Source organism: Aulonocara stuartgranti (assembly GCF_965226115.1).
Source record: "Aulonocara stuartgranti genome assembly, chromosome: 12".
Lineage (NCBI taxonomy): Eukaryota > Metazoa > Chordata > Actinopteri > Cichliformes > Cichlidae > Aulonocara > Aulonocara stuartgranti.
In genome coordinates, this window is record NC_138948.1 from 16,446,230 (window position 1) to 16,470,596 (window position 24,367).

At 41.9% G+C, this 24,367-nt stretch overlaps 1 protein-coding gene across 4 annotated transcripts in view; it reads right to left on the reverse strand.

Annotated features, from left to right (window-relative positions):
• ccser1 (coiled-coil serine-rich protein 1) overlaps positions 1–23,117 on the reverse strand; it is a 128,918-nt gene extending 105,801 nt beyond the window's left edge. For 2 of the 4 annotated variants that reach the window (XM_082553600.1, XM_082553597.1), the window contains exons 1-4: positions 22,864–23,117; positions 16,727–17,744; positions 15,623–16,040; positions 10,897–11,081 (exon numbers count right to left, since the gene is read on the reverse strand). In XM_082553600.1, the coding sequence (XP_082409726.1) occupies positions 10,897–11,081; positions 15,623–16,040; positions 16,727–17,719 (1,596 nt within the window). In that variant the 5' untranslated portion in view covers positions 17,720–17,744; positions 22,864–23,117. Of the gene's footprint in view, positions 1–10,896; positions 11,082–15,622; positions 16,041–16,726; positions 17,745–19,346; positions 19,516–22,863 lie in introns of those variants that run through there. The other 2 variants (XM_082553599.1, XM_082553598.1) reach the window with 2 other exon arrangements.
• Positions 23,118–24,367: the final 1,250 nt, after the last annotated feature.

Here is a 24,367-nt window from a genome sequence, read left to right on the forward strand (position 1 = left end):
TTGAGAAAGCGAGAAAGTGCTCAATGAGGCTGTAGTTTGGTGCAGCCACTGTCAGCTTTTACCATGCTTCACAGGCTAAAAATTGCTGATGAATAAACAAGGGGAAAAAACAACTAGAAATCATGACAAAAAACGAGCCAGTGCCTTCTGATTACTGAGTTTAAATTAATTCTCTTATGTAAAAACCAGTGTTGTCCAAACGTCAACAATAATAATCCAACAAGAAAACCTCCCTCCACCTTGGGTGGCCTTGAAATATCAACATTATCTTCACTGACGTTACGGTTTTAAAATTTCTTACAAACTCTTTCAATTTCAGAAAATAACTGATAAGATTTTCCTAATCCTTCGTCTCTTAAATGAGCTATAGCCACAGCAGCGCAGTGAGTCATGCTTCATCACTTAACAGCAGATATTCACTTGTAATCTTTCAGCAGAAGCTTCCATGTTCTTGGCATTATGAGGTTATAATGACGCAGTAAGATGTGTTTCCTTTACGTTCAGGATTTTAAAAGTCAATACTGCCATCCAATGGTTACAAATGGGTAAATTCACTGCAAAAAAACACACAGAAGTATAGTGTGGCAAATACATGTATTAAAACACTGCATATTCCTGCCTAACAGGAAGTGTACTTATAGGCTTTATTTACCAGCTAATGTAATATTTATGAGACACTTCTACATAAACTCATATATGTCAACCTCCCTGGGAACATGTTTTTATCATCAGCAGGTCTCTGTTGACTCAAATGAAAATCACAACCTGCATGTCAATGCAGTTCTGCATCAACATGTAGTGTAAGTGGGTAGCATTCCTGTCCTGGTTGTACTGGTAGAAATATCTTCCCTGAACTTGTGTGCACTAAAAAGTTACAAACCAAAACCAGAGTGAAATACCAGCATTCACAAACTACCAAGTACCAGTCTGGCACAACATCTACAGATTAAAATGCATCAGAAAATCCAATAACCATCTCTGTTCACCCCTCATCACTGTTGTTTGGACATAAACTGCCTCCGAGCAACTCTGTATCGATCTCCTCCCATCTGAACCTCAAAGCTCAGTGGCATCCCTGACCATTAAACACACCTCTGAATTTCAAATCAGTTGACTTTATGTTCTCCAAAGCAGCAGTTACGTGTTTATGAACAGTCAAAATTCTATCCTTTCCTTTCCCCCTCTGGATGGCGGTGCGGTAAACATCAGAAAAAGCTCCGAACGCATTTCAGTGTGATGCGCCTGAACACGTAAGCCCTCATTTCAGGCATTAAAGCTAATAGCTAAAAGGTATTGGGAAAAGAAATGAAGAGCCATACTGTGTGATGCTACTGCACATTTGAAGCAAAATTACCCATTTTAATGTGCCCCTCCAACCACAGAAATGTGTTAATACGATTTTACAAGCCTGAGATGTCACCTTTTTTACATCACTAATGTGAGTTGAATGAGTATAATCCTTGAGTTAATAGAGATAATATCAGATTCTGCTCTCATCAAAAAATGGCTCCATCTCTTAAATGCCTAGCAGAATGACATCCAAAACAGGGATAAGAGGAAGCAAGAGATTCTCTCTCCATAAAAAGCCAGAGGTTTCCATTCGCACTCTGTAAAAAATACCACATATACAGTCTATGAAAATTACATTTATTCACTTCTTTAATGTGGTGAATGCATTAGTATCGCAGCAGAGCAATTTGGCTTTGCAGCCAGGTATTATGGCTGCAGATATTTATGGAGTAAAAAATGACTTCCTTTCTGTCTGAGTCGACGATTCGCAGCCAGTTGTGTTTACAGTGCGCCTGAGGGCATGAAGGATTGAACGTCCAGTGAAACTTCCGCTGAATAACACCTACTTGAGGGGAAAAAAACCTTGTTTCACAACTTAACACCTGACATTTGACATTTTCTAACAGCCATCACTCAATACAGAAACACCAGTCGTCCAAGACCGAAGCAACCCGAGTAAAACGTTTTCATATTCAACGGGCGATTCGATAAGAGAAACAAATCCAGATATTTGCACCGCTGACGCTGTAAGAAACTCGCTCCGAACGCGTGGCTTAGACTGACAGAGCTACATTTCTAACTTCGGAAGCATGAAATCTTTCCGAGAAGATTAAGAAGATATCACATATTGCAGGTTAAGATTTATTTCAGGTCATCTTGGAAGGCCTGATGAAAGTTTGCAAGCATTTTGACAAGTCAGAGCAGGAACTCACAGGCAAATTTAACAACACAAAAAACAACTTCAACTCTGACACGAGGCTTTCTCAGAGAAAAAGTGTCGATCAGACCAGCTTTCAGATCCTCTTTACAGTGAAACAAGTATTTATTTCCAGTATCAAATCTTCATGGTCTGCGACGTGTACAGTCGGGGGAAATTGCCATGGAGCACTAATTCAAGGATCAGTTTGTTTCCATATAAATAGCTTTTATCATTATTATTATCATTATTATTATCATTATTATTATTACAGACTACTCATTCTCAATTTGCAATAAATAATAAAGAATATATTTGAATTTTCATGAGCTAGCTGTCAGACTTACATATAAAGAAAGCTATTGCAATTTGTTACTTTTTCTTTTAAATTCATTATTAATTCTTGTCTTTATTCAGCTGACTAGATTTGCTTGTTTCAACATAATTTTTAATAATTCTAAATGTTAAGTTTTACCACATTTTTTTTACTGTTTTTTTTGTTACTACTACAATAACTGAACAACACATTAGAACAGTCTCAATAAAATATGCGCACCAAAGCCTCTCAAGTGCTGACAACCAGTTAAATAAAACCTAATTAATTAACAACAATAACCTTACTTATAATAATAATAATGATGATGATGCAATAATTTACTGCTGCCTTGATCTCAGGTACTTGTCTATCTTATCTGAGTGAATATATTCAAGTCTGAGTTTTGTTAAACAGTCGATTCTTGTTTTGATTTCTTGTGATGTTACAGATGTTTTTGATTCCTGTTGTCATCTCGTGGTTTTCTTGGTATTCATTTTCTCTGTTAGGATTCGGTGTTTTGGATCACGTTCTCAGTGATTGCCAGTTGTTTTGTATTGCTTGAGCGCTGCTCTTTATAGTCTCCTGGTTTTTCTATTATATTTCCAGTATCTTGAGCACGACTTCCTGGTTATTCTGGTTACTGTTTAGTGTTTATGGAGTCTGGATGCCCGTTAAGATGAATTACTGTTATAATGTTTAGTTGTTGAATTTCAATTTCTCTTTTGAGCTTGTTAATTTTCATGAGTGTAGTTGTCTTGTTTTTCTAAGTTTATGACTTTGTCCTCTAGTGTTTCCTTGTATCTGTCCTCTTGTTTAGTCCAAGTCTTCTTACGTCCACATTTAGTTATGTGTCTTTGCCTTGTTTGGGTTTCATTTGGCATATGTTTTCTGTATTGTCTTGCCTTGAATGTTGCTTAGTGTCTGACTCCCATGATTGCCCTGACTGTGTGTACCTGTCCCTTATCCCTAACAGTCCTTGTGTTTATATACACTCTAGTCCTCCTTATGTCCTTTGTCCTGTTGAGTGACTCTCCGTGTGAGCTGTCCTTCGCTTGCTCAGGTGTTTCCTGGTACTTTCTTGAATTACAGTCCACAGTTTTGTAGTTTAGGACTCTGATAATCCACAATAAAGTTTTACATTTCCTTTAGTGCTCTGCCTGCAGCGTTCTGTGCTCGGGTCCTCTGCACGACAATCTACACACTAAATGTGACAACTGCATACTTCAAAACCACCTTAAATTCGTGTTTATTTTGCAGCATTTTGGCTCATCTAGTCATTGGTGCGTATAAGTTGCAAGATCTTTTCTCCATAAACCATTACTGTCAGGGCTCTGCAGTATAACCATTGTGCATTAGCCTCAGAGAAAATCATTTGATTTGAACTTTCAAGTATATCATAATTGGTACTGCTTTTATGTGCTGTCTTGGGGCCAAGAGAGCATATAACACCAGTATGTGCGAACATCCTCTCTGTTTTTCATTCCCAAACCAAACCATCTGCTTGTGGTCATTACAAATTCTGTCTTGGAGAGGAAGTGAATCCTTATCTGTGTATGATTAATACAAGTGCCATTTATGCTATCTAGCCTGCACAAGGCAACAATCAGACTGAGAAATATGAAAACAAGAGCCACTCTGTATTACAACACTGTCTAGCAATCAAGAGACTGTCGATAGTTGATATACATAAGTAAAACAGTCAATGTAAAGTGAATTCTGCCATATAGTGATCAAGATGGCGCCGAGTATGGCAGCCTCGTCGCGAGCTCCCCCAAGCAACGGCTTTCTTCTGTGTTTAATTTTACTTTTCCTTTATTTTTTCACGAGCAGCACTTGTCTCCTTGTGTACGACCGACAAACCTTACTGGACATAAAAGACGGTCTTTCTTATAACTTTCCGGAGTTCAAGTTTTGCAACACGGACGCTCCGTTTGCAGACCCCCCATTCATCTCACCTGAGACGCCTTTGTTCTCTGGCCCTGGAGGCCGCAAACGCCGACGCAGAGGGAGAAGATCTGGCGTTCTGGTTCGACTGAGACGGCGCACTTACAGACCACCGTTACCCAGTTTATTACTGGCTAATATGCAGTCTCTGGAGAACAAGCTGTGCGAGCTTCGGGCACGGATCTCATTCCAGCGAGAGATGCGGGACTGCTGCGTGATCTGCCTCACAGAAACCTGGCTATCGGACAAAGTACCGGACTCCGCAATACAACTGCCGGGGTTCTCTGTGCACCGCGCGGACAGGTCACAGGATCTTACTGGGAAAAGCAGAGGCGGTGGTGTGTGTTTCATGATCAACAACAGCTGGTGTGATTATGCGAACGTGCACCCGGTCAAATCCTTCTGCTCACCGGACCTGGAGTACCTGATGATTAAGTGCCGGCCATTCTGGCTACCGAGGGAATTTACAGCAGTGATTATTACGGCTGTTTACATTCCCCCACAAGCCGACACTGACCGTGCACTCAGGGAACTGTACAGCGCGATCAGCAGCGAGGAAACCGCACACCCAGAGGCAGCGTTTATCACAGCCGGAGACTTTAATAAGGGAAACCTGAAGAAAGTCTCACCAAAACTCCATCAACACATCCTTTTCAACACACGTGGAAACCGGCAACTCGACCACTGTTACACCTCTTTCCGGGATGCGTACAAAGCCCTCCCCCGCGCCCCATTCGGCCAATCAGATCACTGCTCCATCCTGCTCCTGCCCGCCTACAGGCAGAAGCAGAAACAGGAAGCTCCAACCCGGAGGGCGGTGCACTGTTGGACGGACCAATCGGAGTCTGCGCTGCGGGACTGTTTTGATCACGCGGACTGGGAAATGTTTCACGTGGCCGCCAGAGACATTGATGAATACACAGACTCAGTCTGTGGATTTATCAGGAAATGCGTGGAAGATGTCGTCCCATCCAGAACAGTCAAATCCTTCCCAAATCAAAAACCCTGGATTAACGGAGATGTTCGCGCGGCACTGGCGGCACGGAACACCGCCTTTGCCTCCGCGAACACATCGGACTACAAACACGCACATTACCAACTCCGGAAGACGATCAAAGCAGCCAAACGTGAGTACAGGGACAGGGTGGAACAACAGTTTGACAACCCTCGGAGTATGTGGCAGGGACTAAACACGATCACAGACTTTAGAGGGAAAACCAGCACACCGCAGACCACGGCCTCTCTATGTGAGGATCTAAACGTATTCTACGCTAGATTCGACACAGCAAACACCATGAGACCGGACAGTGTGCGCACCGCGGATGACGTCAGTGCACACACTGTGTCTGAGGAGGATGTGCGGAAGTGCTTCAGGAAGGTGAACGCACGCAAAGCTACTGGTCCGGACGGGATTCCCGGCCGCGTCCTCAAGTCATGCGCGGCTCAGCTGGCTGGAGTGTTCACGCACATCTTCAACCTTTCCCTCTCTCTGTCTGTAGTCCCAGCCTGCTTCAAAATGGCCACCATCGTCCCTGTACCCAAATCCTCCACCATCTCCTCATTGAACGACTGGCGACCTGTAGCCCTGACCCCCATCGTAAGCAAATGCTTCGAGAAGCTGGTCAGGGACTTCATCTGCTCTGCACTACCCGACTCACTGGACCCTCTACAGTTTGCATACCGCCACAACAGGTCCACTGATGATGCCATAGCCCTGACACTACACACTGCCCTGTCACACCTGGAGAAGAGAGACACGTATGTGAGGATGCTGTTTGTAGATTACAGCTCAGCATTCAATACCATCGTTCCCTCGAAGCTGGACAGGAAACTGCAGGATCTAGGACTGAGCAGCTCCCTCTGCAGCTGGATCCTTAGCTTCCTGTCTGACAGACGCCAGGTGGTCAGACTGGGCAGCATCACCTCATCCCCCATCACACTGAACACTGGTGCTCCACAGGGGTGTGTACTGAGCCCTCTCCTGTACTCACTCTACACCTACGACTGCACAGCCACTAACAGCTCCAACATCATTGTGAAGTTTGCGGACGACACTACAGTGGTGGGTCTTATCACCAACGGTGATGAGACGGCTTACAGGGAGGAGGTCAGCACCCTGACCCACTGGTGTCAAGACAACCATCTCACCCTCAACGTCGCAAAGACAAAGGAGTTGATAGTGGACTTCCGGAGGTGCAGAGAAGTACACACCCCCATCACCATCAACGGCGCTGCTGTGGAGAGAGTGAGCAGCTTCCGGTTCCTTGGCGTACACCTGGCTGAGGATCTTACGTGGTCAGTACACACAAACAAAACAGTGAAGAAGGCGCAGCAGCGCCTCTTCTTTCTCAGGAGACTGAAAAGATTCGGCATGAGCCCCCGCATCCTCAGGACCTTCTATCACTGTGCCATTGAGAGCATCCTCACTGGATGCATCACCACCTGGTATGGCAACAGCACCGCCTACAACTGCAAAGCTCTCCAGCGAGTAGTGCGGTGCTCTGAACAGATAATTGGAGGTGAGCTTTCCTCCCTCCAAGACATCTACAGGAAGCGGTGCCTGAGGAAAGCGGGGAGGATCATCAAGGACTCCAGTCACCCCAGCCATAAACTGTTCAGACTGCTTCCATCAGGAAGGAGGTTCTGCAGCATCCGGTCCCGTACCAGCAGACTGAGAGACAGCTTTTTCCATCAGGCCATCAGACTGCTGAACACGTCATAGACACCTCAGCTTCACTACTGGAACTTTAACATTATGCACTCCACACTGTATATAAATGCCACTTGTTTTGCACATATTCAACTCTGTATATTTTATATATTTTATTATTATTATTATTATTATTATTATTTTATTTTATTTTTTTACTATTTAATTTGTAAAAATGTGTATACACACACACACACACACACACACACACACGTAGGAAAATATTTAGTATACACATCCAGAAATGCATACACTATTATATATTGTACATATATTTATTAGTTTCAGGTTGGCCATTCTTGTATTTTGCTCGTTTGTGTTGTTGTGTTTGCACATCTCTGTTGCTTGTGGGGCTCGCACACAAGAATTTCACTCGCATGTGCTGTGCCAGTGTGCCTGCACATGTGATGTGACAATAAAAAGTGATTTGATTTGATTTGATTTACATATCCATCAAACTACAAACTAAAATCCATGTTCAAAGTTGTTTGTTCTCTGAGATAAGAGACAATTCCCCAAGAATGTTTTTTTCAGCCACTTTTGAGTGTAATCATTGTCAGACTGTCACAGTATTATCACAGCTGTCATTGAGAGACTTATGAGCAAACAACACTGAATATGGTGACAAAATAAATATCTCACAGCTTCTCAGAGGGATATCAAAAAACAATAACTACTGGAATGAAATCGCCAAACGGCTCAAGCAAACATCGGCTTGCTTCAGTCCACAGCGGCGCGTCACAGTTTATCTTTGCAAATTTAACAAATTAGTCATTTGTCACTACAAACTAAATCTTTAGTTTTTTGTATTGTATCCTTCAGCCGTTCTCTGTTTTGCGTCGCATAATCACTGTATCCCACAGGCTCTGTAACACATTACCACCATAATCATCCAAACAGTATGCGTATAAACAATAAGCAAACCATTTGTATCCCAGTCATGCCCTCACTAAGTTTAGTTCTGTATTTAATTAGAAAGCTCACACTTAGGTATATACCTAACAGCTACCCCACAAATTTACATGACGGTAACAGTGGTGATGCATAATACACACTCCCAGGCTCGTACCTTTCCTTCATGACTCAGGCCCCTGACGGGCCCTTTATATACAAAGAAAAGGGAAAGAAGACATTCCTTCATCTTTACTGAAGTGTGCATCATGTCCAGAGACAGATGCAATGAGTAAGGTATAAAAGACTTGTATTAGGGGTTGGAATCACACAATCCCTCATAGTATGATACAATACCATAGCAATGAGGGATTTGGCAATACACTGCAAGACCATCATCTACACCTGACATGCACTCACCGACCAAGAATTAGAGTGCAGTAACCCTGCCATATTCAAATCGGCACGGTGAAACTGCTGATCTATTGGCAATTTCCCATACAGCCATCTATAGTGTTTACAAAGAATGGTCTAAAAAAGAGAAACTAACCAATGAGCATGCAGTTCTCTGAGTGAAAATGCCTTGTTGATGCCAGAAGTCAGAGGACGTCTGGCTTCTTATCAGCTGGACTGCTTCTAGCTGATAAAGAAAGCAACAGTAACTCACACAAACACTCGTTACAAGCCAGGTATGCAGAAGAGCATCTCTGAATGTACAACAGCAGAAGACCACTCCGGGTGCCACTTCCTGTCAGTTTAAGAGCAGGAAACTGAGGCATGAAATCATGGATCCATCCTGCCTAGTATCAAGAGTTGGGGGGATATTTTATTGTCCCACTTTGGGCCCCATTTGGGTACCAATTGAACATCATTTAAATGACACAACCAGCTTTACTGAGCATGTAGATCCCTTAGTAATAATCTGTGAGTTGATGAACCACTTTTCCCTAATCCGTTTGTTAAGTACAGCTAAAAAAAAATCAAGAAGTGGTGACCCTCAATAAACTGTTCCACCTCTACAGTGTACACTTCTGCATTCACCATTTCATTTACAGTCGATTCAACAGCGTCTCATTTCAAAATGTTACTTCCTGAGATTATCAGGACACTTACTCACCACCAACATACCATCACACCAACAATTTACAACTTTTTTTTCTGAGTCAAAGCTGAAAAAGTAAACAGAGCTATGTCTGCATTGCTGAGGGCATGCTGGAACATTTAGTGTTTGCATAGCCAGAGGCATGAGCACTGAGTGAGATTAGGCCGGATCCTTTATTACATTACATATTAAATGGCATTGCATTAGTGGTCGGCTATGATTAAGGCCAATTACATCTTCTCTTTTTATTCCCTTTCAAAAGAGACACAATTTTATACTTGAAATGACAATCAAGTAATCAACTAAAGAGGGTATTTTTCCCCTCATTATCTTTATGTGTATTGTTGAAATTAAATGTAATCATTTAAAAACATGGTTTTAAATAGCAAACCATCTTCATCCAGACAAGGCTTAATTTTTTTTTTTTTAATTAAGTAGTAAGTAGTACTAGTAAGCCTGTAAATGCATTTCAAATAACCCTTCATGTACACTGAGTAGGCGTGCCAGTATGAACAGGCAGTACAGTGTTTACACCATTGCTGTGTTTGCACAGCAATGGCAAAAAGTAAGGTCAGAGAGTCGTAGCACTACTTTAATAATGACTTGATGTTGTTAGTGAAAGTGACCAAACCCAGCAGCATTTCCACAAGTATCCTCTTTAAGGGTACTTTAGCCAGCGTGAACGTTTTACATTTAGAACTGCACAACTTTTATTCAGCACCAGTATACCCCACCCTTAGTGTAGTTTGTTTGTGCAGATGTTAATGTGGTAATTCCACTCAGGTGTGGATCAAAACAAGACGCTTTGGAGAAGGTGGTATGAGTCCAGTTCCAGATAAACTCCAGTGGGGTTTGTTTTTGGCATAAATGTGATCCGACTTTGATCCGATCCAACTACTGTGTGTATGCTGAAAGTTGGAGCTAAACGCCTTCCTGTAGCCAGCTATGTGGCCCATTCTGGGATGCAGCAGAGTATTATAGACATGAACAAACTATAGCAACTACCTGCAAAATTAACCAGTAGCTCACTTGGTATGTTGCCTTATTGACAATTTGGTCAAAGGACTACATTTTTTATCTCCTTCTGTATTTATTTAGTTCACGTGATTTGTAGTGATGCTTTTGGATTTGCTTGAATTTTCTGTGTGAAAAGAATCAAAATCACAAACTCCATACCAGAGTAAACAAACCGTAGGCATAAAAACACCTTAAATACCTGTAACACTGTTTCCACAGTTGGTTGTTACAGCATTTATCACAATAAAATCAATTGTCCCTTCATGTTAGCTATGTTTCTGAGGAGAATTTCTTTGAAGCAGGGCCAACAGAGTGGTGTGGCCAATATCTCATCTGAGATGCGTGCATTTAATAAAGTGCCTCCATCACTGACCAAAAAGGCAAAACTCCCGTAGACACCTCAACACAAATGAGTATATATGCATGATATAAAGCAACACAATACCACACAAATAATAAAGCACAAAAGTGCTTTAAATATACAGAAACACACACAAATGATATATTTTTAACTTTTTTTTTCTTTACACTTTTGTGCTTTATTATGTATTATAACCTCACAAAAATATATGACTAGCTGATGTAAAATATATACATAAATAAAAAATAGTTTACCGCAAATGTGCACAAACAACTACTGATGACATAATCATCAAAGGGCACTGCTGTCGAATAAACACACAAACAAACACAGAAAGCTTAAGCCCTACCAGGCTCCCGAGTTTAGACGATGAGGAGTTGTTTCTGTGTTTGAGCAGACCACATCCCTCCATGCCGGGGGCTTCTCTGTGGTTCCCATGGATACGAGGACCACCAGCCCCCTCGGACGAGGAGCGCAGACGTCTTTCCATCCGCATCACCTCGTGGTAGGGGCTGGCACTGCTGCACAGTGAGGCTGGAGGAAAGAATGAAACAAAGAGAATTACACAATCAGACAGATGGAGAGAAATAATGTATTCAGGTGAAACTGTTATAAGTGATTCCACAAGCATAGATGTAATCATGTTTTATTGTATTACTAATGCAGTCAGCCCTATTTCCTGTTAGAAAGGGGCTTTTGTTTCATGAAACTAAATCACAATGTTTTATATATTCAGCATTTTAAACGACATTCAATCTTCCATTTACAAAGCTTTTCAGCAATATTGCTTTTGGTCAAATGCTATTTATTGTTTTCAGGGGAAATACTCCTTAGACAGATAAATGAAAGATTGTTATAATTGCTCTATTTTGATCTCCTAGAAGATTGAAGTGAAAACAGAGAGACAATACCACATCCTGTCACTAAGCAAGAGGAGACACACAGACACACAAAAACAAGACTTTGTATGAGCCATTTTATCTTCCTTATTTCTTGCTACACTTGCACACTGTTACCTGAACCTTTACACGCGCAAACAACAGGCATGTAAGTCGGTAGTCTTCATGCAAGAACTAAGCAGACATGAGAACACTGAAGAAGTGCCATGATTGCATCTGTAACTACACATGGAGTTACAACACATTGGGACCCTTATTGTAGACTGTTCAAATGTTTGCACAAAAAATTCCTTTTTTGTAGAGTCAACAGATGAGCTTATTTGTCTCAGTGATAGTCTGTCAGTAGTTCTCACTGCCTGGAAGCCAGAAACTCAAAGTGTAAATCAATATTCAGCTATTTTCCTTCAGGAGGGATTGCAACATGCTGTGTGTGTCTGTGTGTTGCTAAAATAGGCCATTAATACCATGTTACGTGTTCGCTTGCAGACAGTCCTTCAATCAAGCCATGTTTCGACTGCACAACAGCATGCCTTGAACAGTTGCAATAATCAAGGTTACAGTCCTTCTAGAGTTTCTAACAGAAGGGGAAAAAAGGCAAATCGGGAGCATCATCAAAGTGTATCAATGCCCACATTTTATACAGGAAACGTTTTGAACATGACTAAACCTCGGTGGATTATCAAGTTTCTTATCAGTCTCTTCAGTTTCAACTGTGAAGGTAACAAAACAACAATTTAGCGCTACAGTGGTTAACACATTTGTCTCACAAGTGAAAGATCCTCAGTTCAAGACCGTGAGGAAACACAAATCCAGTCAGAAGGCGACATAATGCCAGCACTAAGCCCGGATAAAAGAGAGGACTGCATCAGAAATGGCATCTGGCATAAAATTGTGTGAACCAAATCAAACGAGTGGATCCATCTGCTGTGGCGAAGAAAATAAGGGAGCAGCCAAAAGTGCCTGTACTGCCGGTATGCAACTGACCTCTGATTCCTCATCAAACAGTTTAGACACTCCTCCCAGTGAAACCCTGGACTTCATGTTTGAATGATTCAAATTTTCTTCTTCTATCGCCTGGTGCCTTTAGGGCTCGCCACAGCAGATTGTCTGCTTTCATCTCACTCGATCTCTAACATCCTCTTCTGTCGCTTCTGTGGTCTTTCTCTTGTCCTTCTGCCTGGGAGCTCCATATTCAGCATCCTGTGTCCAGTATATCCACTATACTTCCTCTGCACATGTCCCAACTGTCTAAACCTTGCCTCTCTAACGTTGTCTCTAAACCACTCAACCTCAGCTGTTCCTCATTTCTTTTCCATTCCAGTCAGTCCTAACAAAAATCTTAGCATCTTCAACTCGGCTTCTTGTCTTTGTTGTAAGTGCCAAACCACACATCATAGTAGGTCTCAGTACCATCTTGTAAACCTTTCTTTTCACTCTTGCAGATTCCTTCTGTCACAAATCACCCCAATAGTCGTCTCCAACCGCTCAACCCTTTCTTCTTCGCCTCTCTTGAGCACTCAGCTGCTCAAGAGAGCCGTTTTGTAGGCATTTTTTGTTGTTACCAGAGAAAGTCTGGCAAGAAGAAAGTGCGCATTGTGTTGCAGCAGCTGGAGGTGAATTAAGGATAGCATTAACAAATCAGCTTTATTTAAGAAAAACACTTTCAATGTGACACTTACTGTTTCAGTCAGTCCACAGCTGCCACTAATTTAATATACTGAAAGGATTTTTCCAGATTAACTGCCTGAGCTGCTGCAAGAAGGACTGACAGCCACACGAGTTTCAAATCTGATTTGAAATTCATGTTGCCGATTTCCAGCCCTAATTCGTTTATTGTCTGGAAACATTCTCACTCCCAACTTTGAATTAGCAAACAATTTGGAAGCAAACAATGCAAAGGCATTATGCTCCGTATGTCAATACAAATCATCTTGTAGTCTGCAATCATCAAGTGGGAACAAGCTGTGAGACATGAGAATAATATCATTTTAAATCTCGATTATGCCAATTTACAGCACCTCCACTTATCAGCTTCCTGGGAGAATCTCTTTGATAGGCTTGATAATGAACTCTCAAGATTTTTATTGGCATTCTAATTCACACTTGTACAATCACGCATAGGGAAGTAATAAAACCAAACAACACTGAAGTAGCAGGAGCATAGCATCACTTTAACTTCATAATAAATGTTTACTGTCAAACTCATTTCAGCAGAGATGAATGTGGATCTTTTTTGATGAAAACGTAACAGTGACTATATTAACAGCAATTTGTTCAGATCATACTTACAAATGAACATCTCCAATAATACAATAATACTGTTGCCATAAATTTTTTCATGGAAAAACAACAATTTAGAATCCGACAATGATTCACGTTCAATATGTTTGCATGCATCAGCATGTGACGCAGGTCCACGACATGTTTGAGGACAGTGAGACAGTGATGAGGTGTATGTTAGGAGTGACAGATGAGTTTAAGGTGGGGTAGGATTACATCAGGGATTGGGCCTGATGAGCCCTCGTTTGTAGTAGTAGCGCAGAATTCTCTATCGACTATAACGTTTGATGACATTGCGATTGCCCCTGAGAGTAAGTAGCAGGTGGAAGAGAAACAGGTGGGGTGGAGGTATGCTCTAGAAAGGAGGAATGAAAGTTAGAATACACGTCTGTGAACGAGAAGGAGACAGGTGTAACAGTGACCATTCAATGAGCAGAAGGGGTGAAGTCAGATGAGTTTAAGTACTTTCGCCTGTCTCATGCAAATCCGAAGCAACAAATGGTGCTTAACAGAGGTGAAGAAAAGAGTGCAGCCAGGGTGGAGTAGGCGGACAAAGGTGTTAGGGGTGAGTTGTGATAGAGGATAGCAGCAAGAGTCAAAGGTAAGGGCTACAAGATGGTAATAAGACCTGATATGATGTATGCTATACTGCCATAAGTATTTATGCACCCACCCAAATAACTGAGTTCAGGTGTTTCAATAACCTTTATAGTCACAGGTGTACAAATCAAGCACCTAACATACACACTGCTTCTGAATACCTTTGTGAAAGAATGGGTCGCTCTCAGGAGCTCGGTGAATTCCAGCCTGTGCAACAACTCCGGTATTCGACAGTCAACTATTAGTGGTATTATAACAAAGTGAAGGTTATATATAAAGTGGTAGGCGACATAAAATCACAGAGTGGGCTCAGTGACTGCTGAGGTGCGTAGTGCGCAGAGTCAGTTGCTACAAACTTAATGTGACCTTCAGATTAGCTCAAGAACAGCATGTAGAAAGCTTCATGAAATGAGTGTCATATCATGATATCAATGATATCAATCAATACAGCAATTCCAAACAAGACAAGCCCAGGCATATCTGACAGCAAGAGCCATGTGTCAGCTTCTCACGATGATGATTTAGTACCAAATGTGTTTCGCCACTTGAGGCCAAAACACACCATCAGAATCCACACGACGTGGAGATACTAGCAACTGGTCATGTGCAACCAATAGTAAACAAATGACTCCCCCAAGCATGGCTCGGTGTGACAGGACGAGCAAACAGTGGAATGAAATTACTGATTTGGTTTGCTGTCTCACCACTATTGCGCTGTAAAGCTGCTTCTGCTGGCACCTTGTGGCAACAGATTTACACTTTCAATTATGTAGTCTGTCATCACTGACAGTAACTCGCTGGAAAAGGAGGACAGAAAATGCCCTCATTTTGTTTGCAGTAATAAATGCTGCTCTCTGCCGCTGCAATTACAGATAAAATGTTGTTCAGTAGCTTTTTCTCTATATCTTGTAAACTGTCATCAAAATCATGATCGTAAGTTCCCTTAAAATGTTGTGATATCGTTTTGAGCCTTTTATTGCCAAACCCTACACTGGTGTTTTGGAAATGCCAGTCAGTACAGTGAATCTGTGTGTTTAAGTCATAAAGTGTGGAAAGAAGTACAAGACAATGAAAGTGTCAAAGTGAACTAAGTGTATGTGTGAAGTTAAAGGCTTAGTTTCCAGCAAACGTAACGTGTGTACATTTTTTTCTTGGTGTGTGTTTCTTACATCATGGGATCAGCCCAGCTCTATGACTCACACTGACCACATAGGCTGTATACATTTGTATGCCCGTGGCTTTGGCTTTGCATGTAAATATGTTATTTACCTGCAAGCATTTGCTTGAATTTGATACCTGTGTGTGGTTTCCTCAAGTGAGAGGGTCTGGGTTCATGGCAGCCACAGAAGCTTCCTCTTTCTTGAAAAGATCGCGTGGTTCTTGCCCTCCTCTCTGACTGCTCAGGGTTAGAGTGGCAGCCCTCACTGCGTACGACGCAAGCCTCGCTCTCACTTGTGGTCTCTGTGTGGTAACCTGTCTTCCTCTCTAAGTCCAAGTCCTCCCTCTTCTCTGCTGACAACTCTTTCCTCGCTTCCTTCCTTTCCTCCTCCCTCTCCTTCCTCTCCTCCAGTGACTGTTCCCGCAGAGGTAGGCAGGGTACGGCCGTCTCAGGCTCCGAGACGGAAACGGCAGTTTCATAGTCCGTGTTGTTGGCTGTGCTGGTGTCCGGGAGTAAGGGTTTTTCAGTGCTTGATTGGGCAGGAGTGAAGAAAACCTGAGGAGAAGGCATTTTATTTAGTATGTGCAAAGTTCAAATTTCTCACTGGCAAGATAATGAAGCAAAAAGCTAACAGTTTACATACAGAAGATTGCCCTTCAGCTAGCATTTAAAAGGTGGATGTTTGTGTTCTCATGCACCAAAGTGCACATGTTTAGAAGGCAATCTTAATGCAGTCTTTACTACTCTAAAGCCATAAAGGAAAGTGAATGGTTTCATTTTTTGAAGTTCCCTCAGCTGGCAGTAAAACAGAATAATATCTCTGAATAAATGCTTTGAAGGAGGAAAAGTTGTGAGCGTAAAGGTGTGAAATGGGAAGGGCAGAATTCAGACATGCACTAGTCTTCTTTTTCATGCCTAAGCTCTTTCAATAAAAGGATTTTTTATGCCCAGTGCTCAACTTTTATTCCATATTTCACACACTCCAAACAGTGGTCACAAATACTCGTCCTTTGTGCTTGTTCTTGTTTTTGCATTTAACGGCAACTGCAGCTGTATTCCTGAAGCCCTAACATTTTTTGATCTTTTTAAGTCTATTTGGTTACATGCAGACCGATTACTTAGTATTTAAATGTGGTGTGTTTTTATCATAAAAGCTGTTATGTGTTATTAAACTCATTGTTAGTCTATACTGGTTAACCCCATTTGATTTTAAACCTTCTTCAACAAAACAAACATGATACCTGGGAGGTAGAGACAGCCACGCTGAAGTTTTCTGGAACAGGTGGATGATCGGGTGGAGCAGCTTCCTTATCTACCCCTGGTGTAGAGGCCGGTTCTGGTGCTGAACCCGATCCGGGGCTCGGAGCTGGCAGCGCATCTACTTCAGATACAGAGTCTTCAGTGATTGGAATGAACTCGGAAGGAGTGATCGCTGTGGTTCGATCCTCTGATATCATAGGGGACTGGAGTGAGCTCTCACCACCAGCACCAAGTTCACCAGGCCAGGATCCTGGGGTGAGCCCTCCTGCCCCTGGAGTGATGGTAGCGGTGGTGCTGGGAGGCTCCAACTTCACTTCAGGGGGCCTGTGATGATCAGATGTCCGGGAGAAGCGTTGGTGAGCTGAGAAAGACTTCGGAAGCAGCTGTTTCTTCTGGCGTGATGACCGTCTGTTGTTGTTACTGCCGCCACTGTAGTCATCGAGGATCCCGGAGTCATCGCCCTCATTGGTTCCCGAGCTGCTGATGCAGTTGATGAACACATTTCGATTGGTCGTAGAGGACGATGATGAAGCCTTGTCAAAGTCCTCAGTCTGAGAGCGTGTGATTTTCTTTTGCTTGTGGCTGCCAAATCCAAATGAGTGGCGTGACTTGGGCCGTCCGCCGCCATCGCTGAACCCCGTTGACACCGACGTGCTTATTGCCTGCTGATTATTTCCGTTGGCATCGGTGCCCTGTGTCAGCGGCGGTGTGAGGTTGAGGTTGATAGGCTGGACACGTGGATCGCTGTTCCGTTTACTTGCGAAGCTGAGAGACGGCGTGCGGAACAGGCTCCGCCGTTTCCCGGTGCTGCCGGAGCTGGAGTTGGTGCTGGAAGGCGAGGAGGTGTGGACGCCATTTCCCACTCCGCCTGAAGATGGAGAGGAGGGAAGGGACTCCTGCCTCTTGCTGCTGCTGCGGCGGAAGATTGGCAGGCGGGAAACAAGAGTTGATCGCCGTGAGCCTGATTCACCCATTTAAAAGCTGAGGCAGTGGGCCACTCTGAGAGAACAAGCAGACAGAAACATTTAATAAATAAACCATTCATCAACTCCTGAATACTGCATGGCATACACCACTTCTTCTCTGGTGCCAAACCCTTATGTGGCTAAGAACTCTCAAAGTCCGGTCCATTAACCCTTGGAGCACAATTTTATTTTTCAAAAATGGAGTTTAACTGCACAAACTGCTCACATTTCCCACTCTTAAAGTTCCTGCTGCATCTTTACCCATTCTGATATGGAAAAAGTGTCATACTTAAGAGATTTTTCCCAAATCGGGCATGTGAAATGACTCCTTAAACCAAAACAGTGTTGTTTACACCATTTCTCCTACTGTCTATGTGTGAACTTTCTCTAATGGAAAAATTTAATCAAACACCTGCCTCAAAAGAGCTCAAAAGAGGCAAAAACAGAATCTGATTTCACATTTATTCCATACAAATAAAGTGGTTGTCAAGTCTGAATACACCCAGCATACTGAAGGGGCTTAGCTGAAGTGTACTTCTGTATATTGTACATCAGTACATGTGAACAAAGACGGATCTAACACTCTCACAAAGGTGTGAGATCTCACAGAATGAGAGGCAGTATTTTTCATTCGGTAAAGCAGGTATTCTGGGTGTAAAAGGCCTTTTTGTCTGTCATCAGCCTGTCAGATAACATTCAGCGCTAGCAGCAGTCGATGTTCATCTGTTGAGCCACATCAATTCAGGGCTTGCTAAATGTCTGAAGACAGGAGGGATGAAGGGGTGAAAGACTTTAAAATAGTTCAATTATTTTTTTATAATGAGAATTTCTTTGTTTCTCTCTAGCACAAAAGTGGATTAAACTAACAAGAAAACCAAAAAATAACATCTGTTTTGGCATCGGCTACTGGACAAATTGTTTTTTTAAAAACATCAATACTAGCCGAGAACTTCACTTTTAGCGCATCCCTATTTTAAGGTCATCTGGCGTGTCTCACAAAAAAAACTGCTGCTCTGATACATCTCATATTTCATAAGATCAAACAGTAAAAAAGGCTCTTTATTGCCCCAAAACGTCATTTTCACTTGGAAGTGCATGTGTAAAGAAAGTTTTTACGTGACTATTATTAGATCTGCTATGAGACCTGGAGGGTTGATTTCTGTTTAACATTTCACACATTGCAATTAACATTTACTTGACAACTAAATTGTGCAGACAGACCTAACCCAAGGGGAGAGCCAGACAAACACAGAATGGAAAGAAGTGAAGAAGAGAGAGTTACAAAATATCCTAAGCGCTCTTTCAGGGGGTTTTTTTTGTATGGATGTACTAGAAAAAGATCAAATCTTAGCACAGTTATTTACAGATACAGTAAGTTCATTTTTTAAGGTCATTTGATAGAAAAAAGAATGTTGTACTCATAAATATACACTTTCCTTCTAATAAACAATTTAATTACGTTCCCACATTATACGAGACTTTATCCACTAAGTATCTCAACTTTAAAAAATGTTTCATTAACAGAGACTAACAGCAGCTAACAGATGCTAACAGCAGCTAACAGATGCTAACAGCAGCTAACAGAGGTTTTTCTGCGCTTAACAACAGAAAAGTTCAGCGTATCCTCAAAGCTCACCTCGGTATCACAGAAGCAAGCTTCACTTAATTGTTTATCCTACATTGACCACCATAGCTAGGATTCTGCACTTGAATTAGGAGGGGTAAGGAAATGACGTCCAGTATCACCTTCAGCCATACGCAATATGGTTGAAATGACCTGTGGCTCTTTAGTGGTTCACTGTGTGTGTGTTCCCCTGGTCTTTCTCCTCTCACTATTAAATAAAGGGGAAAAAATGCTCCTAAAAAAATTCAGTAATGGATTTATAGATTTTACGCGCTGAACCTCTATGTGTTTGCAGTGGTGCAGATTATCCATACATTATAAACTACTATGTAGCTTTCACAAGCACTAATAAATCAGCCACTGACTGAAAGCACAACATGGAAAAGAACAAAATAGGAAAGACCAGAATTTTGGAAAAAAAATATAACAGCACCAGTACAACTCATGGCCAACCATAACTTCCTGGCCTATAGCTCACCCTCTCACCTGCACTGGCTGTTGAGAATACAAAATTAGAGCGTCAGCCTACAACAATGTTCCTCACATGACCTTACAAAGAGAGTCTCTGAGTAAACACAATGCCCCACTGCTAGTAGGAACTGACTAAAGTTCCCCTTTTTGAGTCATAAAGGAAGGCTTTCATTTGAGCAAATACTCCTGTCATTGTTTTTTTTGCACTCAGTAAGCGTAACAGTGACTATGCAGTCCCTGTACTATTGAAGAGCCGACCTCTCTAAGAGCTCCTGAAGTGTTTTGTTTTCAATCTCTGCCTAATAAGCTTACATTAACACTCTCCACTCTGAAGTGGTGTATTATTAGTGTCACCTACCTGAAAATAAATGTTCTCATATTCTAAATGTGATGCAAATTTTAAATTACAATTTAACTCAATGCAACGTATAAAACAGAAAAGGAAGAGAGAGAGGAAGTCAATAAATAGTACTGCCAAACAACGGCGTTAATATCACACGCACACGTATTAGGCTAGGGTCTGTCCTCGATCACATCTAGCTGTTCGTGCAAGTCAAGACAGAGCGGTCACCAGCCGTATCAAACGCTTCCTTTTCAGATTAGCCAACAGTTTAGTAGCTTTAGATTTTCAACCCACCACACAGCCATTTGACCTGGTCATAGTACTCTGGGCTAACCGATTAAGACAACCAATTAGACAGATTAAATCAGATTGAGAACGCCTCTCTCATTTAACAATAAGGGCAAACAACCTGTTGTCAGACTTTACAGGGGCTGAAAATGTCAAATATACACTCACTCAATACTACCTTTGGAAGCATTGTTTTATTATAATCATGCTGTCATCTATAATCTAACATAAAATTACATTATAGGCTCAAAAGAGCTAAGAGACACTCAGGCATTTGACTAAACTCATCAGTAACTGCTCATGAAGCGAGGTTACCTACAAAAAAGGAAGCAAAACCTCACCTAATCTGAGTTCCCCTTTGCTTTGCAATTAGTCTGAGAGCTGCTGAGCTGAATGCAAAGTGTTCGTTTTGCTGTGAGCTGGCGTTGCTTCTATATAACTGTCCGCTTAGATGTTCACTTAAATCAAGAATTACTTGAATTGGAGAAGAAAGATTTCTAAGCACGTTTCTAGATCTCCAGCTCTAGTTTTCCCAAATTAAACACATGACAGGTTACGTTTTCTGTCATTGCGGCCTTCACTCCATGTAACAATAGTGATGCATTAAAATCACAATCCTCAAATAAACCAAAACAGAATGAAGAACTTTACTCATGCAGCGCTCTGTGGTTTTTGGCATCTTATCGACACACCCTACAACAATAGTTAACAATCAGCAGACAATGCCACAAAGACACCCTCCCATCTCAGAGTAATTTTACACTGATACTCTACATGATCATCGGTTTGAAATAATAGGTGTGTATAGGGTGTGAAAAATGGGTGTTTCCTATAAAACAGGTTCTGGGTGCGATAATTTTGAAAACCATAACCACATGTTAGAGTTAATGCAAACCATACTCTTCTATTCAATGTAATGAAAGATTGCAGGGAAGGAGTGCTATTTGAAAAGCGTGTGTTTTCATAGAAGGAGTAAGCAGGCTGCAATGCTGCTGTAGACAGTGTTATCAAAGAAAAACATTCCCATATTTTTTAGCAAATACCTCCATGCTGAAAAACATAAATACTACTGGATTTGAACTACAAGCTATAGTGCTACATTACAAATAATCTAGTGATACAGCCAAGGTTATAACTAGTCTTTTATCAGTCTATCTCATCTAGCTTCTTCTGACTGTCTGTGTTGATAATATTTAATAGACGCACACACCTCTTTCCCACAAGCCAGGGCATGTGGAGAAAACAAAAAACAATCTTAAGCGATAGGATGCCAATTTAATCATGAATGGAACTGAGAACTGTAATCCGTCACCATTGCTAGAGTGAATGGAAGATTAGTAAAGTGCAGTCTGCAAACATATCCTAACATAAACTAAGCAACTTGTTATATAAACGTCAGCCTGATATTTGGACAGTAAATGTTTAAATAGGGAAGACATGTGAGTGTATCGTGGATAGAATGCAAACAGGATACATATAGGAAACTTGAAGGATTAATGAAGCATAGAAGTAATTTGTGAGCAAACAAATCGACTGAATGAACAGCAACAGAATGATGTTATAACTGTGTCACTCACAAGCAACTTATAACACTTTAATAACCCTGTAATATCCAGCAGTTCAGCCGCAACACACTTACACTCTATTACATACATTTTTATAGGAGTGTGATACACTGCACCGGGATCACTGGAGCCATGATCACAAAATACTGTTGTAAACAGTGCTGCACATCATGCCAAAATAAGGATTTTTCCATCTACCAACACAGACCATCGCTGTGTGCCAACCACGCACAATAATAAAGCTTCTATTAAGGTGAAGCAGCGATGTTAGATAACCCTGAGGCCACAGGAGGCATTTCACAACTGCTTTCATGAGCTCCAGCAATGAATGCTGTGGTCCTTTAAGCTTCTGCTGAATTACATGCTTCTTAGATCTGCTGCTGCTGATGATGATGGGCTCAAAATCACAACAATGAATGGGCCTCAGCGTCTGTAGTTACAGTTTAACCTGCACTTCTCACAACTGCTCAGAGCACCCTGCTCATTTATTATTGTGCCCGTGAATCAGCCTGCAGCTGCTTCTGATTGTAAATTATTTGCATTAAGATAAGAATTGTGGATGTAAATGAGTGAAGCCAGCAGGTCCTCAGCGGGGCGCCGACAACTGTCAAACCGAAAACGTCAACAACGCTCTGAAGCCTTGTGAAGCCTTAAATCCCGACTAGCTAACCGAGACCTGGACACTGAAGTGCTGGCGCTAATCGCCACCACGACGCTGAATCGGTAAAGCAGTGGGAATCGCTTTCTCTACTCCGCAATGGTCAGCGGTGTCCGGAGGAAATACAGCGGCAGGCTCCGTCCGGTGGTTCCGGTCAGGCTGGCTAGCAGGTAGCGGACAAACACACAAATGTGCGTATTTTACCTTCAGAGGAATCCCGGAGTCTCCACCGAGGCCCCCCTCCGGCGCACAAACAGATGGATATACCTTCGCTTTGTGGTCATACGAGTTATTATAACCTACATGAATGAAAATATCTGGGATAGGTAGCACCTTGTGTTGCACTGACGCCAATATGACACCTCAGTGACGTGGATTCGCCCTTTCCTCGTTCGTCGCTTCCGCGTTGCGACGACGGGCAGCGAGCGTGGACAACGTGACGTCCGTACTCCTCCTCCTCCTCCTCCAATACCCTCACAGACCAGCATCCTCCTGCAGGTGGATGATTGGACGATTCAGTCTTTCTTTGGCGAATTCAACCACAAGAAAAAGAGAAAAGAATCCTGATGTGTGCCCTTATAGTCAGAAACTACTAAATACCAGGATTGCAGGGTTCTGGTTTCCTAAATGACTACTTGTTATTTTTTGTGTGCTAAAATGTGAAGGCTATGTTTTGTTTTTTTCAATTTTATTATTGCTAACACATGGGAATTGAAGTATCATTGCACAGATAAGACAAAAGAAAAGACTGAAAAAAAGAGAAATGCACGACGTTTACAAAATAAAGCATTTCGAAATGAGGGTAAAGGCCACTAAAAATATATTTTCAGTACATCTTTGGATACAGCCCTGCTTGAAAATTCAGAAGTGAAACTGTTAGATACTGGAGAATGAGCTGATCAGTTATTATTATCATCATCATCAGGGGTGGGCCAAAGTGTGCAGGTTATCAAAAGGATTCACACATGCTGGCTCTGACACATACCTTGCTAGTACTGGGTTACACTTTTTTTTTTTTCTTTTCTTTTTTTTTTTTTTTTAAATAAACACACCTGAGCTTTAATTTCTTGTGGTGTACCTTCAACAAGGTGCTGGAAACGTTCCTTGAGAGATTTTGGTCCATACTGACATGACAGCAGCGCACAGTTGCTGCAGATCTGTCGGCTGCACATGTATGATGTTAATCTCCCGTTCCAAAGGCGCTCTGTTGGACAGATCTGGAGACCATTCGAGTACAGCTACCTCATTTTCACATTCAAGAAACCAGTTTCATCGAAGTTTCTGTCACAAAGCTCAAATTAAATGTACACATCAGAAAATGGTTAAAATGTGGCCATAAAGACGTAAAGATTGTCAGCAATAACACTCTGATAAGACTGGTGTCTAAGTGATGTTTAGCTGATACTAAGGGCCCAAAGTGGACCGAGAAACCCCAACACAACGAGCATGATGGATCCATAGTTTCAAGTTTGTCATATTCTGGCCGTACTATCCAAATTCTGTGGTTCAGTCTCAAATGTTGATTGCAATGCATACTATATCTAGATTAACATAAAATCTTGTTTGCAGTATGATTGTAAAGTATGAAGACTTAACTGTAACCGGACTTGTGATGATGCTGAAGAACATTTTAAGTCTGGTAACTGGAACAATGTTCGATTCATTCAGCAGTTGTAATACGCACAAAAGTAACCACACAGCTGTATAA